The following is a 22,561-nucleotide window of genomic DNA, read 5'->3' as shown; positions in this document are numbered from 1 at the left end:
AAAAGAGGGGATCGTAGAAGAGGGAGAAAGAGGAGAGAGGAGGAAAGAAAGTAAGAGATGAATGAAGGAAAGAGAAAGAACTGAGAGAATGAATAGAACGATTGGAAGAGAGACGAAAAAGGTAAAAAAAAAAAAAAAAAAAAAAAAAGGAGAGAGAAAGACGAAAAGAGAGAGAGATAGATTTGGAGTAAGAGGGGATGGGGGAGAAAAGAAATGAGTAAGTTTAAAATCTCTAAAAACTCTCTTTTTATGTTTTTAGATAATAGACTATATTTTTGAGTTAGTCTTGAGTTTTGTTTTTGAAAATAATCCTACCAAACAAGTTTTTAAGGTCTAAAACTTGAAATTTGTTTTTGAGTTTAAAAAGTTGGATTCAAATAGAGTACCAAACATGCCATAATATATATATATATATATATTTTTTTTTTTTTCTGATTTCTTAAGTGCCAATAAACACAGAGAAAGTTTTGAAGTAAGCTAATCAAAATGATTTCAATCTCATTCCTTGTAAGTAAACATGTTTTGAACAATCAAAACATTTTTAAGATTTGAAATATTACCGACCAGAGAAATGGGTTAACACAAAAACTGGTAGGGTTAACAAACAATAGTTTTTATAAGGTGGTATGATTTTAGGGCAAGGATAACATGACACGGGCCAACCACAATATCTAAGTAGACACTAAAATTAAGGTATGTTGGCCAACACTTAGAAGGTGATGAAATCATAATATGCAAGTGATACGTAAAAAATACGAATAAATTAAAACTGAAGCATGAAATTAAATTATATTGAAGTGCGCAGTGTGGGATGAATCTCTATTACAATTTACAATACATGCAGTATTAGAACACAGATAAAAGTGCAGTAGAGTATAGAATATTTTCATCCTAGATAGAATGAATGTTTATACAAAAAGTAAAAATAATAAACGTTGGATCATTAGTGTTATTGATAACTTCCATTTACTTAATATATTGGTGAAAAATTTGGATCATAGATTTATGTCGTTATCTAACGAGGCCATTCATTTCGTATAATATCAAACTTGATTGTGCAAGTTTTATCACAAAAATCTCGGTGTAAAATAGAACTGATTAGTTGTAGTATATAGAGAGATTGTTCATTAGAAAATTATATTCCAAAAAATGCACTACCACTCAATAACCAAATTGCTACATATATATAGTAGTACCACTACAAACCACTTAAAACACATATGACACCAATTCAATCGATCAGCAACAACAAATAACAACAACAATAATCAAATCTTACTCACTAAGTGGGGTTGAATGCATGAATTCTACAACGTCATTGCACTTGGTTTTGCACCAATTCAATCAATATATCAGCATGGTAAACCAATTCACCCACCGGCCACCTCCTCAAACTCAAAATCCTAGCTATATGCATGCATGCATGCATGCATAATCTGTGGTTAAGAGGCATTAACATCATGATATAGGATGATCAAAGATAAAACGGACCAGGTAGCTTCAATTACTATATTAACTAGCTAAGATCTTTGGGATCTTCCAGCGTCTTGAGATCAACAACGAGCTGCTGCTGCTGCTGCTCAGGTTGGTGGGTGGTCTGTGCAGCCATGGCAAGCTCAAACTGCTTTAAAGAAATTGAAGGGAAAGAAAGTATTTCTGGAGTGTTGAAATTATTTTCCCAGCTGCTAGCTTTTAAGGGGTTTGCGGTGGTATTGGTAGTGGCAGACCCATCCAGTCCTATGTGTGTCACATGCTTCACGTCCGTCGGCAATCCAATTTCCATCTCTCCTTCCTCATCCTCTTCCTCAATCTCTTCCTTGTAAACTAAAAAATAAACATATAGAGGATTACCAAAAGCATAAACGTACAGATATTAAAAACTAATTAGAAAGAACATATGTTTTTTAATCTTTATAGATATATCATTCACCACAATTAAGTTTTTCTTGGTATGGGACAAAAGGATCTTCTTAGTAAACAACCCAATTCCCCTTTTTTATATTTCTATTTATATATGCGTATCAACATATAACGTATACTCTTTTAAAGACAAAGTTTGTACATTTTTACTAGGATAATACTAGGTGAATCAAAATTTTAAATCAAATTTGCAAATCAAATTATGTTTTACCAATATGAAATAAGTACGTTAATCAACACTTAAAGAATAATTCAATCATCAACAACTACATCATTTGGTTTACTGATATTCACACTCATTTTTATCTCTTAAATATCCTTGTTAATTTTTGTCTATTGATTTTTTTTTAATTTATTCAATCAGACGGCCAGAAATTAAAAGAAATGTGAGAAATAAAAATAGGTATATGAATAACAACATCCTATACATTTTGGTTAACCAAGGAATAGAACCAAGTTTCTCTTTCAAGTATTTGACACTCAAATTTTCTTAGCGGCCGCCCACCAACCTAGTATTTTCTTTCAAAAAAAAAGCCACCGAGTAGCCCGCCTAATAGCAACGCTAAAGTATTTGATCAACTAATTAAAATATTCTAAGCCCGATCTCACTTGCAAAAAAGTTAGCTAACCACCCCATTAAAAATTCCTCGTTCCACTCTTGATCAGAATCACGTAAGATAACACTGTTATCAATTATGCGTTGATCTAATCACAATTTGACCAAAAAAAGATCTAGATTTGATTCATTGCAAGATCATACTAATGTAAATGGGCACTATCTGATCATGCATGCATCAAGAATTCAGTTAGTGGTACATTATTAGGGTTTGTATTCACTATTTGAGCATGCATATATATATATATATATATATACACACACATATATAAGGATTATAGGCAGTGAAATATTGATCCACTTACCGAATATTTGGGAGAAGCTTTTTATGCTTCTGATCAATCTCTGCATCCCACTGGATATTTGAGTCCTCTTAAGAGTCAGGAAGTGAAATGTACCACTCTTCATTTTTTCTCCTTGTGCTTTTGGATCATCTTCCATTGTCAAAAAAACCCAATAAATACCAACCTAGCTAATTAATTTGTGACACAGAGAGAGAGAGAGAGAGAGAGAGAGATACTTGCTGTATGTGGAGGTGGTGCTTTAGATTTTCTTTGTTGATGATCAGCACTTGCTGCTGCGCCAATAGCAACGCTGGACTGAGAAGCGCAGCCAATGCCAAAAGGAAGAACAACAAATCTCTCCATTCGATCCCTCATCCCTTCGGACACAAAAATACAAAGCCTAAGCTTTTTTGTTTTGTTGTGGGACTTACAAACCATGGAAGAACAACGTAATGGTGTTATTATATCGATCAGTTGGTGTTGACTTTATAAACAAGATAGAATGATGCAAATGTGGAATGTTTGATTGATCCACCTTATATATTGTTGTTGTTGCTCTAGTTTGATGCGTGAAGAGGAAAATATATAACAAAGTTATGATTATTGTGGAGTGGGTGCTAGAGTTGTTGGTTAAACTGCAACTTAACCTACTTTTGTGGTGATAGCAAGTCCAATTTGTAGGATTGGTCCACAAACCAACCTTTCAACTGTTCCTATAATAATAATAATAATTATACTTTGATCATTTTATGGTGGGCACTCCTTACTTGCCTCTCTTTGAGACCAAGCCACCTCTCCTTGCTCTCATTCCTTTTCTAGCCAGCCTAGTCATTTTTTTTAAGGAATGCAACACTTATCACAATTTCCATACAACAGTTATACCACTTTTCTAATAGTGATCAGGTCCACAGACATAATAAGAATAACATTTTTATTCTTCTTTTGATAGATATAAATCGATATTAAGAATTAAGTCGTTTTCTAAGTAAATAATTTAATAGATAATATTGATTTATCCAGCTCAAGTGACAAAATGAACTTATCATAAATCCACTAGAAATTTTTATATAGCTATACTTCTTTCTTACACACCTTTAGATTATCTTCAATGGAGAAAAATATTTGTAGTTAGAAGTTATATTTGTATCTAAATTTGACTTAATTCATTTCTAAGTACGCTTTGGCAGTTCCCGCTAACCACAGGGAAAAATAAGCAAGCTAATAGTATATCAAAGCTGTTCGCGTTAAGGCCGCTTGGCGGCGAGATGAGCCTTGGGGCCTAATGATTGTAGACTTTTTAGGCGCTATGCCGAATAGAGTCTTGTAAGCCCTTCAAGGTACGGATAACATCTGCATGGTCCGTCAAGGGAAGGACAATCATATTGAGCTGATAATACACATGATGTACTCTAACAAGTCGAGATATTTTATGTCCTAACATATGACTTTGGTGCTATGTATATGCAAAGTCATATTTTATTTGGATATAACTCTAGAGTTAAAAGTAGGACCTCCACTTTAGAAGATTCAAAAGTTACATTTAAGACTTTAATAATTCTCTAATGTATAAGAGTTAAAAGTTAAAAGTCAAATTTAACTCCGTATGCATAAGATGTTAAACTTACACTACCACATTTGGAATCAAATATGACTTCATAACTTTTAACTTTTTGTTGTAGGATCATGGATAAGCTAGAGATAAAACAAAAGTTATAATATTTAGTGTTTTTTTTAGTAGAATCGATAGTCTACACTAATCTATAGTAAGGGAAAGGAGAAGGATGCCTTGAACTAGGAATGTAGGAAGCTAAAAAGGAAGACCCTAATCACTAGAATAATTCACCACTTATAAAATTATAATATTTAGTTTTCAATGTGGGTAACTTACTTATAAAATTATTATATTTAGTTTGCAATGTGGGTAACTTAGTCATAATAAATTTCAAAACTAAAATGTTTTCAAGTGGGGGAAAGCAAACTAAGGGGCTCCAAAGGTTTCGGACTTCATTCTCTATTGGAGTTTCAAACTCCGTTACTCCTTCTCCTAGTCGTACACTTTGGTTTATTTGTTTGACTAGCACCCGAAAGATGAATTTTTATTACTCTCATACTAATTGATAGCTTTGCTAACATGAACTTGTCTTCCTAAACCTTGGTGTGGCATGACTCACCTCCGCTGAAAGTTTTTGCTTCTTTGCACTTATATTCTTTTGACTCTCATGGTTTCCGATTTTCAAATTAAAGTACATCTCAGCTTATAAGTTAGTCCCGTTTCATGATGAGTGATTTTAATTTTTATACCATGAACCGTGATTAGCCTTCCCATTATTGTATTTATCAAACATGTGAATAGAATTTCAATTTTATTCCCAAGCCATTGGCTTTTTATTTATTATTTTGTTCTAAAAGCTTTGGAGGCAACATACAACGAAGAGAAGAAGAACAGCTGATTCAAAAAGCTTTATTCATATGATGACAACCGCAGATACATACACGTATCACGTCCATAGAGCTTTAGACCTAAAAAATATTACAAAAAAAAAAACACCAAAAAGATAATCAGAGGATAAAATATAGATCCAGCACCCATCCCACGATGAAAATTAAATAGTTTTATTTGAATAGAAAAGTGAGATGGTTGGCTCATTTTTTTCAGGCCGAGTGAGCTCTGCTCAGGCTTTTAAAGAGCAACCTTGATGAGGAAATGGTTCCAACTATCCCAAGAAGGGTGCCAAATGCAATTAGGGTGAGGTTGAGGAACATGAGAGGCCTTGAAATTTGACCCCAGCATATCTTGAGGTAGAAGGCACAGGGCAAAATGATACAAATGCCAACACTCACAAGTGATCCAGTGAGGCTGAGAACATACCCAAAATACGGAACAGAGAGAGCTAGTGCTAGAATCACCAGAAGTAGGACTGAACCGACGCTGCCCCGGATGAGAAACTTTGTTCTGGAGCTCAAAGAGGGAGGAAGGTTATGCTCAAGCTGGATAGCCATTGGTGCAAATTCAAGAGCATATTTGGTCATTGGTGTCAGCACAGTTGCCCACAGTGCAATCTTTGTCACTATAAGATGTGGAGGCATGCTCAGAGTGATTTGAGGATTCACCTGAGGACCATACAACTTGGCTCCCGTGAATGCTAGGGATGCGTAAAGTATTGTCACTAGAGTGAAGCTTATTATTGATACCTGCAAGAATTTAAAACATATAAAAGGTTAAATTTGGAGAAAACAAAGTAAAAATATAGGTCGTATTTAGTTCGGTCTTGCTGACTTTCAGTAGTTTAAGTTCGATACCTAATTATTATTGGCTCATTGGGTTATTACTTAGTCCAAATCCCCACCTACCAATACCGTTATCTAGCGGTTCCATAACTATTTCATTTTAGGTTAGATTGTGCTCATACTCTAACAAATTAAGTCCATGATCACCGAGTTTCAATCAAAATAGAATGATTTGTACTGAAGTTTTGTTCACATCCTAATTAGATTGTTATCCAACAGTTGTGTGATCTGAATTATTTCTTCATGGTTAACGGCGATCAAGAGATTGGGAATGATAGTTTATTTATGTACATGATTGGAGAAATTAGTTAATTAACTTATTAACCATATGATTGGAGAGACTATAAAAAGTATACCTTGGTGAACTTGGATGGGTCTTTCATGGCCTTGTATAAATTGGGGAAAACAACATGTCCTGCAAAGCTGAAGCTATAAAGGCCAGATATTGCAGGAATGTTATGAATCTGGAGGGCAGGTATGGTGTGGTTCAATTTCACCCCTCCGAAAATGGCGGTGCATGCCACTGATATAAAAATGACGAGTGACATGAGAACTCCGCCGAAGGAAAGGAAAGATATGGAAGAGAGATCTCTCAACCAAAGACTAGGGAGAGCTACGAAGACAGCAATCAAGGTTAAGAGCTGAGATTTCTGTAACTTAGCCCACGAAACCTTGAGTTGAATCCCGGAGAGCACTGTGGCTAGATTGTCATGCAGAGAGATGGTGTAGGACACAAGGGCCATGAAAATCTCCACGTAAATGAAGGATGCTGCTATAATTTTTCCTCTGGATCCAAATGCATTGTGTCCAATATCTGTGTAGCTTCTTGACTTGGGATGTTTGTCCAGACATTTTCCAAGGATATGGGAACAATATGCACATATTACCCCAAGTCCTATCAATAGGAATGCAGAAGACCAACCCCCATTTTCTAAGGCATATGGAGTTGATAACTGTCCCAAACCTGCAACCCAAAACGTATGCAAAAACTAATTAATTTACAACATATTTGTTGAAGTTGAAGTTAATATTTTTTTTTTGTAGTGTAACTGGTGTGAAAAGCTAAATGATATATATATATAACGATCTCGATCAAGGATTATCTTTGCAAAAAAAAAAAAAAAAAAAAAAAAAGATTTGGGTTGTTAGATAAAGTGGAAATGAAAATGCAATCAATTTAATGACTAAGATATTGTTGATTAAGCGAATTTGTGGCATGAAAGAGTATCTAAAAAATAAACAGTCCGTTGACTGTACCCCAGAAATTGTACCAACTTTCTCAAGTTGACATCCCTAGTATAACCTAGAAAGCTTAAGCGATCTTGTATATATAAACACACAACCGAAACCAAAAACAAAGCTAAGCACTGTAGTTACATGCACATCTTAGACCTTTTGATCAAATAACTCTAGTTCATGAAAAATTCATTACCTATGAGCATCCCACTCATGTTGACAACAGACTGAGTAACTGAATTGTTGGCCTCTGCATGGTGCTCAACACCACCCGTGACTCTCTTGCCGCTCTCGAAGCTTTGGTCACACGTACATACTTTGGTTTCCTCCAGACAAACGTTGCAGCTCAGATTCGCACGCTGCACTGCGTCGCTCTCAAGAACTTGATTCTGGTGTGGGAGGCAGTTTGATCTTGATGTTCCGAACAATTTGTTCCACATGTTCATGTTCTAGGTAAGCAAATAAAAGGTTCTAGCTAAGAGATACTTGGTGAATGCTTCGTACAAGAAGTGAAAGGGTGGTATATATACACATCATGAACAGAAGCAATATTCCTACAGTACTATACTGCTCACTACTATCTGAAAGAAGTTGTAAGATGTATAAATTTTTGCGATCTTCCAAATCTAGAGGAATAAGAGTGGGTATATTTTTTTAACAAAATGAAATTTATACAGGTATACTTTTAATTACTATTTGCAATTAGAATCTGACTTAAAAATTTTGAAGATGTCTCACCTGGTAGATACCCAGAGAGAGTTAATTAATTTGGTGTCCACCAGGTTGATGCTAATGGGAAAGTTGGCAAAGGGAACAATTTGAAAAAAGTTGACGTTCCACCATAAAATCAGTTGGTGATATGGGGAGTAGTACTATTTCTTATAAACCCTCGCATGATTTGGTTCTTCACCGATGTGGGACTTTATCCTCACATTCTCACAAGCTTCCTCATTTGTGAAGGATTTTCATGCCTAATACGTGGACAACACAAACAAGGTAACGTGGAGCACGTGCCATGAAGAAAGTTGAAGTTTCACTTTAAAACCAATTAACAATATGAGAATAAGAAGTAGCTCAATATCTTGCAAGCCCTAACATGGTTTGGTGCTTCACCGATGTGAAACTTTGTTCTCACATTCTCGCATAATTTGCTAACGCAACCAACTTGACCTCATAACTATTCCCAAATCTATCGAATGCATGTGAATCATGATCAAGGTGCTTCACTCATGTATTAAAATTGAATTTCGGCAATTAATTGGCGGGAAAAGTGCACTTAAAAAGCACATAGACAATTATTCGTATGCCGAGGCTAATTCCCTTTAATTAAGGAATTAATCCCTTTGCAATTTGGCAACATCACGAACCGGCGTAACATGTACGATACAACAATCTTACTCAAAGGTTGATAGCGTTAGAAGAGAAAACGAAAAAGCTAGACACAACGTTAATTCTCCACTAAAAATTTAACAACATGAATTAAGTGAATCAAACAAAATTTCCCACGTTAATAATTGGTTATCAGGTGGAATATCTTTTTCGGCCTAGATATGATGAAATCTATACATGAGTACTTTTAATTTGGTGTTTAAGGATTCGTTTAAAAGTACTTTTAAAATAATTGAAGCGCTTTTGATGATGGTGTTTTGGAACCAATTTTTAGTAAAAATGCAAGTGAATTATAGAAAAACACTTGAAGTACTTCCTGCAAGAAGCACATAACTAGTGCTTCATGCATGAAGCACTTTAAGTACTTTTGGAGTTGATAAAAAACAGTTTCCCCAAAAGCGTTTTTAGCCATTTGAAAAACACTTTCAAACGAGCCCAAAGTTCAAATACAATTTCGGTGTATTGCATTGGCATCTCAGGCGCTACACCTAAACGAATGAACATTTTTTTTTAGGAAATGTTATTAGCACTTCAAAAATCTTATTCTACACTCCTTTACAAGTGTATTTTTCTTTTTAATTATAGAAACTTTGAAGTGCCAAATGAGATTTTTGGAGTGCTAATAACAATTCCATTTTTTTTTTTTTTCATATTTAAGTTGAAGACTATATCAATCTAGCTGCAACTCATTACTAGCATTGTCAAGGTATAACATAAACGGCTGAAAACCTTAGGTCCCATGCAACACCAAGTACCTTCACATCAGCACCTTCACATCAGCACCAAGAATATGATGACACAAGAGCTTCGGTAAATTTCAAGTCAGAAATCCTATGTATGGCTGAATGCGAATTTTCTCATACTCATTATTCTCACAATGTATATATTCGTTTGCTATCTTTAAAGTATAACGAATTGTATAACTAGCATGTTGGATTTCTACCCATGAATCTTAGATTGGATTTTCACTCATGCATTACAGGTTCCAAACTCTTGTAATGGTGATGTTGAGTTTCCATTCATGCATTCCGAGTTTGAAATTCCCTCTTTGTAATAGTTTCGAACCCTTCTTCCCTCCTTAATACTAATAACTTTTTTGTTTAAAATCGAATTCCAAAAACTAGTGAGTTTTGTAGGAAAGCGATGCCAAAAAAATAAAAAATAAAAAATAAAAAATAAAAAAGATGTGAAACGAATTAAGGTATCAAATTGTGACATGGCCTACCCTTTCCCTCCATAAAACGTTTTTATTTGAAAAATGAGACAAGACCTAACTGAGAATATGTAGGGGAAGTTGATTCCAAACGAACCAGATGCGACTGCCAAACAACCTTCATTCCCCTTGCAGCTTGGAGAAGAAAAACATATGATACCATTCATATTGCCTAGAACGCCTAGCAAATATTCTACGATATCTACTTCTTTTTATGGAAATTGTGGGGAGTTGAGATCCTCTCCGGATCTTTGTGTCCGGATCGAGGACCGAGAAATCCAGACCAATCATTTAAAACCCTACGGCGTCTAATTGTTTATTTCATCCGCTCACCTCACACAAACTAAGGATTCAAATCTCTCTCTTATTTTTTAAACGGCCCGAATTTTTTAATCCGTGTGCTCCGGACTTGGGGAGATCTGGAGAGCATAATTGATTCTACTGAGGGTTTGTGCCTTTTATGCACTGCATATTTAATTGTTGCATCTACTTTTTGACATATATGGTTCTAATACATGTCTAGATGGCTAAAAAAAAAATTAGGAAAATGGGTATCAAACTTCATCCGCATCAGTGCAAGAGATCGTGAAGAATGAGAATCTAGCATATGGTTTTTCTAGAAGAAAGCAGGTTTAAAAGGAGGTTAATTTAGATGGAAATGGGCAAAAATGACTTCTAGAGGGGGAGAAATGGCCATGGCTACAAGGACATGTTTGGCATTGTTGTGGGTTAAAAAAAGTAGTTTTGATGTGCTGTGAGAATAATTAGGTGTGAAATAAATCAATTACATGTTTGACAAACTAAGTCTGTAAATGCACTTCGACACAAAGCGCTGTCAATGTGCTTATTAAATTTTGAATAATACTTGTGTCTCGCCCTTGGTGAAACCTCCTCATTCTACCCATTTTATTTAACAAAATTTCTTATGCATATGTTATATTCGAAACTGGTCAGCTCCTAAATCATCATTTCAAGATTATCTATGCAAACTTCAAATACATAGTGATAATTTAGTAATATGTATGTATTAAACAAATAAATGGTTTTGGTAACGATTAAGATCGTCATAGTGAACTTTCCATTGAATTTATACATATAAATGATTAAACAATTTCGAGTTCGGTTGATTTTTTTTTATAAAGATGATCTTGAAATGATGATGATTTAGGAGATGAACGTTTCTAATTATGTAATCTATATAGAAAAAATTCGTTAAATGAAAAAGGTGGAAGTAGAAGAGATGTAAATATGTAGAATGACAAAAAAAAAGATAATGTTCAAAGTGTTTCTTACTTATTTGTTTTGCAAAATGAAACTTAATTTCACTACATATGCTCCTTTTTCTAAAGGGAATTGTTATTAGCACTCTAAAAATCTCATTTAGCACTCCAAACTTTCTATAATTAGAAAGAAAAATACATTTGTGAGGAGTGTAGAATCAGATTTTTGAAGTGCTAATAACAATTCCTTTTTAAAAATATGTATCTTAATTTTCTTTTTTTGCCGAAGTTCGAGGTATCCCACGTTCCGAAAAATAAGACTAATCTAAATTTCCAATATTGAAAAAAATGGAGATAATGTTCAAAGTTTTGCTTATTTGCTTTTTATCCTTTAGTATTCATGTATAACCTACATGTAACTTATGGCCTCCTAGGTGTATGTAACCAATAACCCTTCTAAACGTTTGTCAACCTTGACATTTCACATTCATGTCATCATTACTGTAATGTAAAAGGGAAGCATCACCTGCATGATTAAGATCATAAGCTCTGAAAGCAAATTTCGTTGTCTTTCTTTACTTCTTACTTCTCTCTATCTACCATTAGTCTCATACTTCTCAAGTCTATTCAACCTCTCCACTAGTCTCATAAAATACACGTGACCCATAACAAAGCGAGCCATCAAAAATATGTGTCAACATATAAGAGCTACAATGCGGTTAGCTCGCCACACATAAGGAAAATTTTAACCACTTAAAATTAGAGAGGGTATAAATAAAGAACTAAGGCATAAGCATCGTTAGGGCTTTGTGAGAAAGAAATAGGAGAAAACCAAACTCTCTCCCTATCCTCTCTAATAGTCGGCCGCCTAGAGGTGATTTCACTAGCATCAAATCACTTCTAGATCGTCCATCTCTTCTTCACATCTCACCTTGGTGGGGAAATTTAGAGGCTCCAGGAACTTGGAGATCTCATTCAACAAATCTATCCAAGGAGGAAGGAAAGAAGTCTGTTGAAGCTCAATCATTTATCCTTTCAATTTGTGTTTAGTTTTTGTTTACCTTTCACTAGACTTTTGAATTTTCATGGGATAACGATTGGATTTTGAGTTCATACTTTCATTAATTCTGCTCTAGTACTAATTTTAATGCATATGTTGCTCAAATGATCTTAATTTAATAAAGTTTTTCCTTCATTTTGGGCATGGCCCGCCTTTTCTTCTAGAGCAGCAAAGTGAGTAAGTCCATTGTCATGGCATGTTTAGGCAAAGTGTCGGTATGTTGTTTGTTGGGTGTGTGGGCATAGTGACTGGCGTGCTATGTGCTAAGGTGACCAAGAAACTCAAAGAATGGCATCGAGCTACTAAGAGCGAGGACTTCTTGACTTCAAGTATGAAAAGTGGCGCATATGTCTCCAAGTGCTTAGAGGAGCTTTGCAAACATAGATGGTTGTTGGGCCTTGTACACATGGAGTCATATGATGACACACCTCGACCCAGAATGTCCACCTAGACTCCGAATCGAGTTGTGCTGGCCGACACTAGGAGGATGACGAAGCCATAAAGTGTAGTGACGTGGAAAATGTGAATAAATTTAAACCTAAAAGTGCCTAAATATAAGAGTGCACTTGTGAGCGGGAATGAACTCATTTCACACGTGATGTCAGAGCATAAGTAAAATATAGTAAAGTAGGATGAGAATCATACTATTGAAGGTAACCACTTATACCAAGATTTTCCAAGAATCCTCTTTGACACGAAAGCTCAGCACTAAAACCTGGAGGGGAGAAAAATAAGGGTGAGTGGCCCTAAAAATAAATCTTTGTAAAAACCTTTTCGAAAACATAATAACCCATTGTCGTAAAACAAGTATAGTTTCCAAAATATACATACTACATACAGTAAGAAAATACTTACCGTAGCATGCAATATCTCAAGAATTCAATACGTCATAATATTTCATAAATAAACACATGACGTCCATAATCACATAATCTCACATAAGCAAACATATCATATCGAGTGCTCATCGACACATGCTGACACACGAGTTCATGCAAAGATATCCTGACATGAACATGACTGGGTGTAATAATGATATACATTCTAGTACTACAATCACGTGAAGACTGGCGTTATGCGCATCACATACGAGTCTTAATTGCCTATGGTAATTTAGGACATGACCGACACCTTCAGTGGATCCAAAGTGAGCATACGGTGCGATGTGAACATACACATGAAAGACTGGCCTAGGCCTCGGGCGAGTACTAACACCGGTGCAGCAACGATGAGCATATAACGTAAATATAATCATGCCACAATGATTTGATAAGTCTAGTCAACATAATACTATTCATGTCTGCAAATATAATTAAGACAACCCATAATAGTATGCATACCTATGCATCCCCTATGATTCATAATAATTTCATAGTTTCTATCAACACGCTAAATCTTATAAACGTTAAGCTAATCTAGGTGTATCATAGCAAATTCTTTATGAAATATATAAATGGAAACCAACAAATAAATAAATACTACATAAAAGAAAAGATCCACTCACAAATCATGTCGTCGGGTCGAACCCGCCACCTAGAAACGAAACCATTTACATAAACATAATGTACTAGCGTATAAACGCATTTTTCGTACAAAGTACGACTAATAAATGAACTATTTTAAAACGGTCAAATTTCAAAAAACGGAGGGCAGATTCGGATTCGGCACGTTGAGAAACTTAAGGAGAGACCTCGAGTTCCTCCACGTGTAGCCACAATGTGACTGCACAGGCAGCCACGCGTTGGCCATCACACGCACTACGTGTCGGTCACCATGCACCTTGTTTGTGGTTTCTAGATTTTGCAAATTTTCTTCCCAACTTTTAAAGCTCATTTCGAGATCGATCCTTAACCAAATTCAATGATTTAAAAGTCAATATGAAGCTAGAAATGTACAAAACCATACCAAAATATGGTCGAGCTATGGTCGGCCTTGACTAGAAAAATGTTCTAAAGGTGGTCAGATGGTCACGAACCCTTGCTGGAAAAACTGTAGAATTTTCTTCTTCTGAGGTATTTCAACGTCAACCCTTCACCAAAACGCCTAAACTAAGTCACACATCTACAATTTCAATGAGAGAAGTTAAATCTAATGTTCTCGGACCTTACCTTAGTCATAATCGACGAGAACTCATCGAAGAAGATGATGAACAATGGCAATGGCAATGCATTGTGCAGTGCAAGTTCCACGTCTGGGTTTGATGTTCATGGTGTGAGCTTAACACCGATGAGGAATAACAAGGTGTGGTGGTGATTTGATGGTTTGGCTCGTTAGAGTTGACGAGTGATGGCGGTTCAGGATTACAATTCATAGAGAGTACAAAGACTAGAGGGAGAGAGAGATGAGCGAGCTCGAGGCTATGTCCCTTCGGTTTTAACTTCACAGATGGGTGGTGATCTGTCGTGACATTGATAGGGTCGTGGTACTTCGGCGACTCTGTATTTACAAATAGGGAGAGTGATAGAGAAGGTTTGAGAAAGAGAGTTATGGTAAGGGATGAGAGAGAAATATGTGGAGGAGAATGAACAATGGAGGAAAAAGAGAGTTAGAAGAGAGAGAGAAAAAGTAAGACGTCTGAGAGAGTTGGAAGACACATGAGTGAGGGATGAGTACGGGGTGTAAGCTCTACGTGGTACATAGCCCAAGGCCCAAAAAAAAAAAAAATTATCTCCCATAAACGTGAAATTACTAAAATGCCCTTTACGATCGTAGTTTGGTAAAATTTTAACCGTAGCTCCGATTTCGATTCCGCTTGAGTCTACATGTTTGTACCATCGAGTACTTTGAAAATACGGTAAAATAGTAGGTCGTATGTGTCATGAAATAACGGTCAACGAAAGCCAACAAACTTATATTAAGGGCATTTTCGTTAATTCACTCCATTAAAATTAATAAAATTGTAAAATTAGGGACGAGTTGTTACCTATGACCTGCCCCCAACCTGTGTAAGCATGGGTATTTTTTTTTAAAATTTTTATGTGGGCCTTTCCCAATGATCAACGGGAAACAGGAAAGTAGTGAATTGTCAGGTCTATAGGTTCGTGTTGACTTTGTGCTCAATAATCTTCATGCTCTGCTTCCCAAATTATGCACCTTGTGTTGGCATAATGATGTTGATTGCTGATCATCTTTACTTTGCTTCGAAGATACATCGATTGTGAGAAGAACAAGGTCGCCAAGTTGAATTTGTGATTGGTGCACGACTTAGGCATGTGAAACGTGAGGCTGGAAAAATGGTGAGCAAGTCTTGGTGGTTTTGTGGCGGTCAGGAAGGACAATCCTGCATGAGTTACTGACTCTTCATGTCGGCAAGCCGCGATCACTATATTAGGCGTCATTTTGGTTGGTGAGGAGGATTTAGCTGGCAACTGGGAAGTCCGTATCTATGTATGCAAAATCTTCCCTGGCTTGGGAAAGGTCTAAGGAGGCAGTTGTCAATAATATCATTTTTAGATGGATAAGATTTTCATTCCAAAATTTCGAAATCAGATCAGATCAGATGCATATTACAATTTTCAAAATTAGAGTAATCTCAAAAATTTCGAAACATAATTAAGGAATTCATTTATTTGATAGGTTTTTTGAATATTTTCAAACTTTTTTACATGCAATTTATTGTTCTTTATTAATATTTGGTATGTTATGTGTAAATTTACTTAATTATGTGGTATACTAGCATGTTTATCATTTTTATTATACAATATGTTTAATTAATATATATAAAAAAACGAACAGTTAGTCACTAAAACTAACAATAAAATACAAAAGTTGATTACAAAATACATAAGTTGAATAATTAACTAAAATCGCAAAATGGGAGTTTGGACTTCTCGGAGCCCATTAGGCTCTATGGGCAAGGAAGGCCCAATAATATAATCCGTCGACAGCTAGGGTTTCGATATCACATTCAATTTACATAGAGGTTCCTCCGCGCTTGAGAGAGAGACACAAGGCTTCCCATATTCTTACTGATCCGTCGTCTCCGTCTCTCTTCGCTTCTTCTGCTGCCTCCGCGACTTGACAACATGGCGACCCGTAAGTACAATTCCCCATCTGTAATTTTATCTGTAAATTTCAATGTCTGTTTTCTCTGCTGTATGTGTAAATTTTGGGTTTGGTTTTTGTTGATTTGTACAGCGGGGGCAAGATCGTTTCTTCAGGTGGCGGCGACAGAAGAGGTTGCTTCTCCTCTCAGAGTCGTTCAGATCGAGGGACTGGTAACTCTCTACGGCTTCGGACTTTTTATTGTTCTTCTGCTACTGTACTGCTATAGAATAATGATATCGAATTTGTTTGTAATTTTTAGGGAAAAATAAAAAACCCTGCTCAAATTTTGTTAATATCATTCGAATTGGTCAAATTTTGAGATAATATTTGTTGTGTGAAATCCCTGTTGGTTGCTACTGGAACTGGGCTTGGTGGATTGCCTGATTGTTGGTTTTAATGTGGTTTTTGGTTTTTTCGAAAAACAGGTTATCTTGAAGATAATCAAACACTGCAAGGAGTTTTCGCCGGCTTTGGTCACGGGGCAACTTCTTGGGTTAGATGTTGGCAGCGTTCTCGAAGTTACCAATTGTTTCCCCTTCCCGGTATGTAGATGCAGGAGCTTCTTTTTTTGTGATATCTGAATGGCTTTCTCGCTCCTCTCTTGTTATCAAAATATGCCGCTATATCTGTATGTGTAACTTTTTTTATTCAGGTTAGAGAGGAGGATGAAGAAATTGAAGCCGATGGTGCCAATTACCAGCTTGAGATGATGAGATGTTTGAGAGAGGTTAATGTTGACAACAACACTGTTGGATGGTAAGTAGTTTTGATTTGTCAAATTATTACTTCATTAAAGAAGCAAAGCATGCCAAAAGGGGTCAAATTTTGTGTTTTGTAATATTCATCTCCGACATGTGTATAGTATACATTGTGATGTATGAAGCTCTGAGTATTCAGAGTCAAGTGTGAAAAGGGAAGATATTGGTCATAAGGTTCTCATTCTTTTATTGTCCTCTGCAATATATAAGTCTCTTTACTAATGTTTTTCAGGTACCAGTCTACGTTGTTGGGTTCTTTTCAAACAGTGGAGCTGATCGAGACATTCATGAACTACCAGGTAATGATTTTGCAATTATTATTTTAGTTATATGTACATTCACATCTTTCATTTACTCACATTGTTTGTGGCAGTCATAACCCCACAGAAAAGAGTTTATGGCTAATTTGAGTTACTGAAATTTAAGAAGCTGCACATCTATGTGATTTAGAAATCTGCCTCCAAGTGTTTTTGTGGTTGGATTTCAAGTCTGATGATGGTTTTAAAACCATTTAGTTGTAGGAGGATTTGAGGATTTGTAAGTTAATTTTTGCAAGGATGCGTGGGCCAGTCATATGAATTGAAGGTGGTTTTGTTGTATCCGGTTAAGGATTCAGCAGCAAAGCCAGTTTATTTTTATTTTGTACTGGAAGAGTCTTCGAAAGTTTGCATCAGAGGATGTTCAATATAGAACAATATAGGGTATTGAGAATGCAAAATGACAAAGAAGAAATTTTTTGACAAGCTTGTGAAATGCATTTGCTCTTTTTTTAGAAGAGACAGGAAGAGTGTAGTGCTACCCAGTAGCCACACTGCTAAGTAGCCTTTAACAAACCAAAAGACTTTAATAGAATAAAGTAGGGAGAAGAGGTAATCTTTGAGGAGGAGCTTAGGTGATAGAAATAAAAAGTTCCATAGGGTTGGATGGTTTCTCTATTTTGGCATCCAAATAATGTTGCGAGGTTCTGAAAATGGACTGGTTGGTTGTTTGCAGATTTTGATTGTATTGAGGCGGTTGTTGCTATCAAAAGTTTGATTGTTATCTGCCTTTGTAAAAAAAATTGGTTCTTTGCTGTTACGTTTCAGCCCATTTGTCTAGTCTTAATTTCATGAACAATGTCCTAGGCATTGGAAATAAGGGTGGTAGTGGTGTGAAGGAGCAACCTCACGATCCAAGGATGTTTGTTTGAGGGACACAGATCTTCGATGCGACTCATCTTCACCAAAACTGGCTTTATGCAACACACACATAAAGTCAGTTTTGGTGAACGTGTGATGCAGGCAGACATGTGAGGCAGTTTGAATGCTCATGTATGTTTGTACGAGGGACAACAGATCTTTGATGTGACTCACGTTCACCAAAACTGGCTTTATGCAACACACACATAAAGCCAGTTTTGGTGAACATGTGATGCAGGCAGACATGTGAGGCAGTTTGAATGCTCATGTATGTTTGTACGAGGGACAACAGATCTTTGATGTGACTCACGTTCACCAAAACTGGCTTTATGTGTGTGACTGGCTTTATGCAACACACACATAAAGCCAGTTTTGGTGAACGTGTGATGCAGGCAGACATGTGAGGCAGTTTGAATGCTCATGTATGAGCATTTGAAAGCCCTATCGCAGATCTGCTCACTGATTCTTGCACTTCAACAGTTTCCTATATGCTTATTAAATACTAATTGGTATATTTTGAGTTTATAATGTGATACCCGTAGTTTTAACCTAATGTAAATTTGGTTTCGATCTTGTTTGAAGTTTGTTAGGTATGAAAATGATACCATACTCCATTGAATGAAAGTCAATTAGAACGTTTGACTAAAATATCAATATTGGAAAAACTCTATCATGGAGACTTGTTTTTTTGGCCAAACCTCTTGTTTTGGCATTGTAATAAGCACTGCTGTAGCCTTGGGCTTCCAAAAAAGAAAGCAGCTAAAAGTGATTATGCATGCTTTAGTTTCTACTGCGTACTTTTTGTATTTTTTTCTTTAACATGGCTGTTGTTTCACTTAATTACTTATGTCTTTCCATAAATTTTTTTGTGTTTGAAGGAAAATATTAGACGTTGTGTGTGCATAATTTATGATCCATTGAAGTCCAATCAAGGTGTTCTAGCACTCAAGGCACTGAAGCTTTCTGATTCATTCATGGATCTCTACCGCACTAACAATTTTACGGGAGAGAAGTATGATATCATTTTGTTTCAGTGCTATTATACAAACCTATACGAATGGATGGAAACTCATTTTGTTATTTGTTTTGTGGCATTAGGTTGAGGGAGAAAAACCTATCATGGGTGGATATTTTTGAAGAAATACCTGTAAGTTTGTTGAACTGGATTATTTCGTGCACTAGGATAATACAGTCTATAGATCCTTTATATCAAGACCTATTTGTATAATTTCTCTATGATATCACTTTTCAACTTTTGAATGAATCACAGTTAACCTATCATTTATTCAATATGCGGAACTAGTAATCAGAGACGCTTATTGATGGTCATGCCAGTCACCTGTACTGGAAAAGTAGTCAGATAATTGTTAGAAGTAGTACTTTTTCGTTTTGATAAGAGAAGTAGTTCTTTTTAAGTATGTTAGGTCGGGCATATCTTTTAGCTTTTAAAAAACGAACTTGTTATGGGTCCAAGAAAATTTTTCTTTACGTTATTGAAAACTGTAAGGACCAAAAAGGATGATGCGCTATTGGGTTACTCTTAAAAAACCAGAATAAAGATCTCAGATTTGTTCCTTGTTCGTTATCAAGTTATGTGGTCTAACATGAATATTTCATGCTCTCCAGTATTCCTGATAAAAGGTGGTGATTTTTGGTCCCTCTTTTTTCCTTTATTTTTTTTGCCTGATGTTTGTCTGAAGGTTGTGTACGGATTTACTATTTTCTTTTGATATTTATGCTGCTTGGACTTGGCAGATCAAAGTTTCGAATTCTGCACTTATCAGTGCCTTTATGACTGAGCTGGAAGCTGATACACCTGTTGTCCAGGTTTGTATACGATATTTTTATGAGAAATTCTATATGAGTCTTGAAATTGTCTTAGTAATTATATCTATTTGCTGTTTTAGTGTGATTACGACCGCCTGCAATTATCCACAAGCCCATTTCTGGAGAGGAATATGGAATTTCTCATTGAATGCATGGATGATTTGTCAATGGAACAGCAGAAGGTTTGTCTTCTCCTTATCTGAGTGTTCTCATGTTATGATTGCTCATTTGCATGTCTTAATTTGTGTCTTGTCTTCCAGTTCCAATACTATTACAGGAACCTGTCACGTCAGCAAGCCCAACAGCAAGCATGGATCCAAAAGAGAAGGTAATATATTTCATTTGAAATGGATTCTTTTATTCATGATATTTGATAGATTTGTTATTATGGTGTTTGGCTTCGTTTTTTTTTTTTTGGGATTTTACATGTTGAATGGCGTCAACACTGCTCTTTAATGGTTTAATTATATGTGATTGGCATGTGTTCGTTGGCTTTACAGTTTTTTGTGTACTAGTCATTCAGTTTCCTCTTCTGTGTTTCATAGGGTGGAGAATATGGCACGAAAGGCCGCAGGAGATGAACCTCTACCTGAGGAGGATCCTTCAAACCCCGTTTTCAAGCCACTACCCGAGCCTTCACGTTTGGATAGCTTTCTCATAACAAATCAGATCTCAAACTACTGCAACCAAATTAATGGGTATGTTGCAAGCAGATGCTATCCTCTTATATTTTTGGGCGGCAGAAAGTGGTTTTGCATGGCACTTTCATAACCACCCATGATTCTGAATGGTAGTATTTCTTCTGGCAATTCTAACACGTATTGTGCAATTTACAGGGTTACTGGCCAGAGCTTCAGCAGATTATATTTGACGAAGGCGTTGCACGAGAATTGAAGTAATGCAGTGTTTCAAATGTTAGTTGTAAGGAGAATTAACTTTCCTGTTCTGTTCTACCTGTATAAGATGATGAACATTTAGAAATTTTCCAATTTTACAAATCTGTCAAGTTTTGAGCAATATTTTATGCCTTTAGACCCGGATGTAAGATGATGCTGGTCGTATTCTATCTGATTCCGTTTCCTTTACTCTGAAAATCGTTTGTAATTGCAAATTAATCGTTGCTTTATTTTTTTATAAAACCACAACTATACTAAACTGATTCTTAAAATTTGATCGGCCGGTTTGGTGGGTTCGATGGGATTGGGCCTTTGGGGTGGTTGGATTGGTAGAACTTGTCAAACAGGACTTGTAATTCAGGTTTAAGAGTCTTCTCAAAAAAAAAAAAAAAAAAAGAATGGGTTTAAGAGACCTTTTTTCGGAGTGATTCATCATCATTCCCGAATGTAGCATACAAGTCTCTGTTGTACTGTGTTTTGCAAGTGTGCTTGTTCCTCTCTTCTCTCTGACCATGACAAGTCTGAAATAACTCTGATGAGAAGAAAAAAGAAGGCGTTAAGAGACCCTCATGGCTTAACTCTAGACACTTTCGGATCCTTATTCAAACCTGCTCCTATTTCGAGTCAAAAGATGGATAAATACACATCCCATTGCATTGTTCGGGGGCGTTTCGTAGTGACTGAGGGGGTCAAAGACCAAGCAGTGTGTTAGTTATTAGTCAAGCATTCTTCTTATAGCTAGATCCAATCTCCTGGTCTCTAAGGAAAGGAAAAAGAATTTCACGTTATTCCTTTTCGGAAGAGAGGATTAGGAAAATCCTATTGCTTGCTGCTATAACTCACTCAATTGTGTATTCATAATACATTATGTCTAGTGCGTTTATTTCACATTTTGACACAACAAACAATGAACTAGACACAAGTTCATTTAACTTAGTCACAACTTGTTCCATCCAACCCACCAAACAGGACAGAAGTACCTTGCAACTGACATGTTTATTTATCACCCATTTTTGGCACGACATTACTAGGAGTAGGATTTTCTCCTCTTCTATTCCCATCCCCTTTCCTCCCCTCCTCACCCACATTGCTTTTTGTATTATTGTCTCTATAAAAAAATCAATATAAGATGTTGACATGACTTAACCATAATCGTTCAAGTAGGAGGGAAGAGAAAAGAAGAAAGATTAGGAGGGGAGAGAATTCTCCTACACATTATTGCACCCATCGATATATATTTGGAGAATTTTATGGAGAAAAGAAAAGGAGTAATGTTAGGGAGACAAAATTTGTTACCTAAATGATATGTCACCAATAGGAATGAACACATTTATCAACACTTAAATAATAAACCAATCATCGACTTTCATGTTCTTTAATTTCTAAAATTTTGTTTACAAATTTAATCGCCTTAGCATTACCTGAAAGAAAATAATGAAAAATAATCACGAGCGAACCACTTAAGTAAATTGGCTTACCTTGTTCCCCGTTTTGTATTGGAGGAGGATTTCCTACCCTTCTAATCTCTTTACCCTTTCATCTTCTCCTATTTGAACGGTTACTGTTAAACCGCGTCAACATCTCTTATTATTTTTTTTATAAAGATAATAAGATAAAAAAACAATGCGT

At 35.9% G+C, this 22,561-nt stretch overlaps 3 protein-coding genes across 3 annotated transcripts; 1 reads left to right on the top strand and 2 right to left on the bottom strand.

The window, feature by feature from the left end:
- Positions 1-1,165: 1,165 nt before the first annotated feature.
- On the bottom strand, positions 1,166-3,372 carry LOC137721899 (CRIB domain-containing protein RIC4-like). The gene is made up of 3 exons (XM_068460923.2): positions 3,057-3,372; positions 2,842-2,970; positions 1,166-1,824 (listed from the first exon to the last, which is right to left on the bottom strand). The coding sequence occupies exons 1-3, from the start codon at positions 3,256-3,258 to the stop codon at positions 1,517-1,519; spliced, it is 639 nt and encodes a 212-aa protein (XP_068317024.2). The 5' UTR covers positions 3,259-3,372; the 3' UTR covers positions 1,166-1,516.
- Positions 3,373-5,267: 1,895 nt separating this feature from the next.
- LOC137723639 (amino acid transporter AVT1H) lies at positions 5,268-9,903 on the bottom strand. Its single transcript, XM_068462835.2, has 3 exons — positions 7,541-9,903; positions 6,465-7,072; positions 5,268-6,012 (listed from the first exon to the last, which is right to left on the bottom strand). The coding sequence occupies exons 1-3, from the start codon at positions 7,788-7,790 to the stop codon at positions 5,473-5,475; spliced, it is 1,398 nt and encodes a 465-aa protein (XP_068318936.2). The 5' UTR covers positions 7,791-9,903; the 3' UTR covers positions 5,268-5,472.
- Positions 9,904-16,058: 6,155 nt separating this feature from the next.
- TIF3H1 (translation initiation factor 3 subunit H1) lies at positions 16,059-21,130 on the top strand. The gene is made up of 12 exons (XM_068461866.2): positions 16,059-16,261; positions 16,364-16,443; positions 16,699-16,815; positions 16,926-17,029; positions 17,264-17,330; positions 19,088-19,221; positions 19,308-19,356; positions 19,965-20,036; positions 20,117-20,218; positions 20,297-20,364; positions 20,582-20,734; positions 20,873-21,130. The coding sequence occupies exons 1-12, from the start codon at positions 16,252-16,254 to the stop codon at positions 20,928-20,930; spliced, it is 1,014 nt and encodes a 337-aa protein (XP_068317967.1). The 5' UTR covers positions 16,059-16,251; the 3' UTR covers positions 20,931-21,130.
- The last annotated feature ends 1,431 nt before the right edge of the window (positions 21,131-22,561 follow it).

The sequence above is a fragment of the Pyrus communis genome, chromosome 4 (genome assembly GCF_041283825.1).
Source record: "Pyrus communis isolate YQ-2024b chromosome 4, ASM4128382v1, whole genome shotgun sequence".
Taxonomy (NCBI): Eukaryota; Viridiplantae; Streptophyta; class Magnoliopsida; order Rosales; family Rosaceae; genus Pyrus; species Pyrus communis.
Note: the sequence above shows the minus strand (reverse complement) of the source record. Positions and strands in the feature narration are given on the sequence as shown.

Coding starts and splice junctions, on each gene's coding strand:
- TIF3H1 (XM_068461866.2), top strand. Junction 19,357..19,964: donor ATATTTTTGAAGAAATACCT/GTAAGTTTGTTG, acceptor TGGACTTGGCAG/ATCAAAGTTTCGAATTCTGC. Junction 20,037..20,116: donor CTGATACACCTGTTGTCCAG/GTTTGTATACGA, acceptor TTGCTGTTTTAG/TGTGATTACGACCGCCTGCA.
- LOC137721899 (XM_068460923.2), bottom strand. CDS start 3,258: ATGGTTTGTAAGTCCCACAACAAAACAAAAAAGCTTAGGCTTTGTATT. Junction 2,971..3,056: donor ACCACCTCCACATACAGCAA/GTATCTCTCTCT, acceptor TGACAATGGAAG/ATGATCCAAAAGCACAAGGA. Junction 1,825..2,841: donor AAGCTTCTCCCAAATATTCG/GTAAGTGGATCA, acceptor TTTATTTTTTAG/TTTACAAGGAAGAGATTGAG.
- LOC137723639 (XM_068462835.2), bottom strand. CDS start 7,790: ATGAACATGTGGAACAAATTGTTCGGAACATCAAGATCAAACTGCCTC. Junction 7,073..7,540: donor CATGAGTGGGATGCTCATAG/GTAATGAATTTT, acceptor TTTGGGTTGCAG/GTTTGGGACAGTTATCAACT. Junction 6,013..6,464: donor ACCCATCCAAGTTCACCAAG/GTATACTTTTTA, acceptor AAATTCTTGCAG/GTATCAATAATAAGCTTCAC.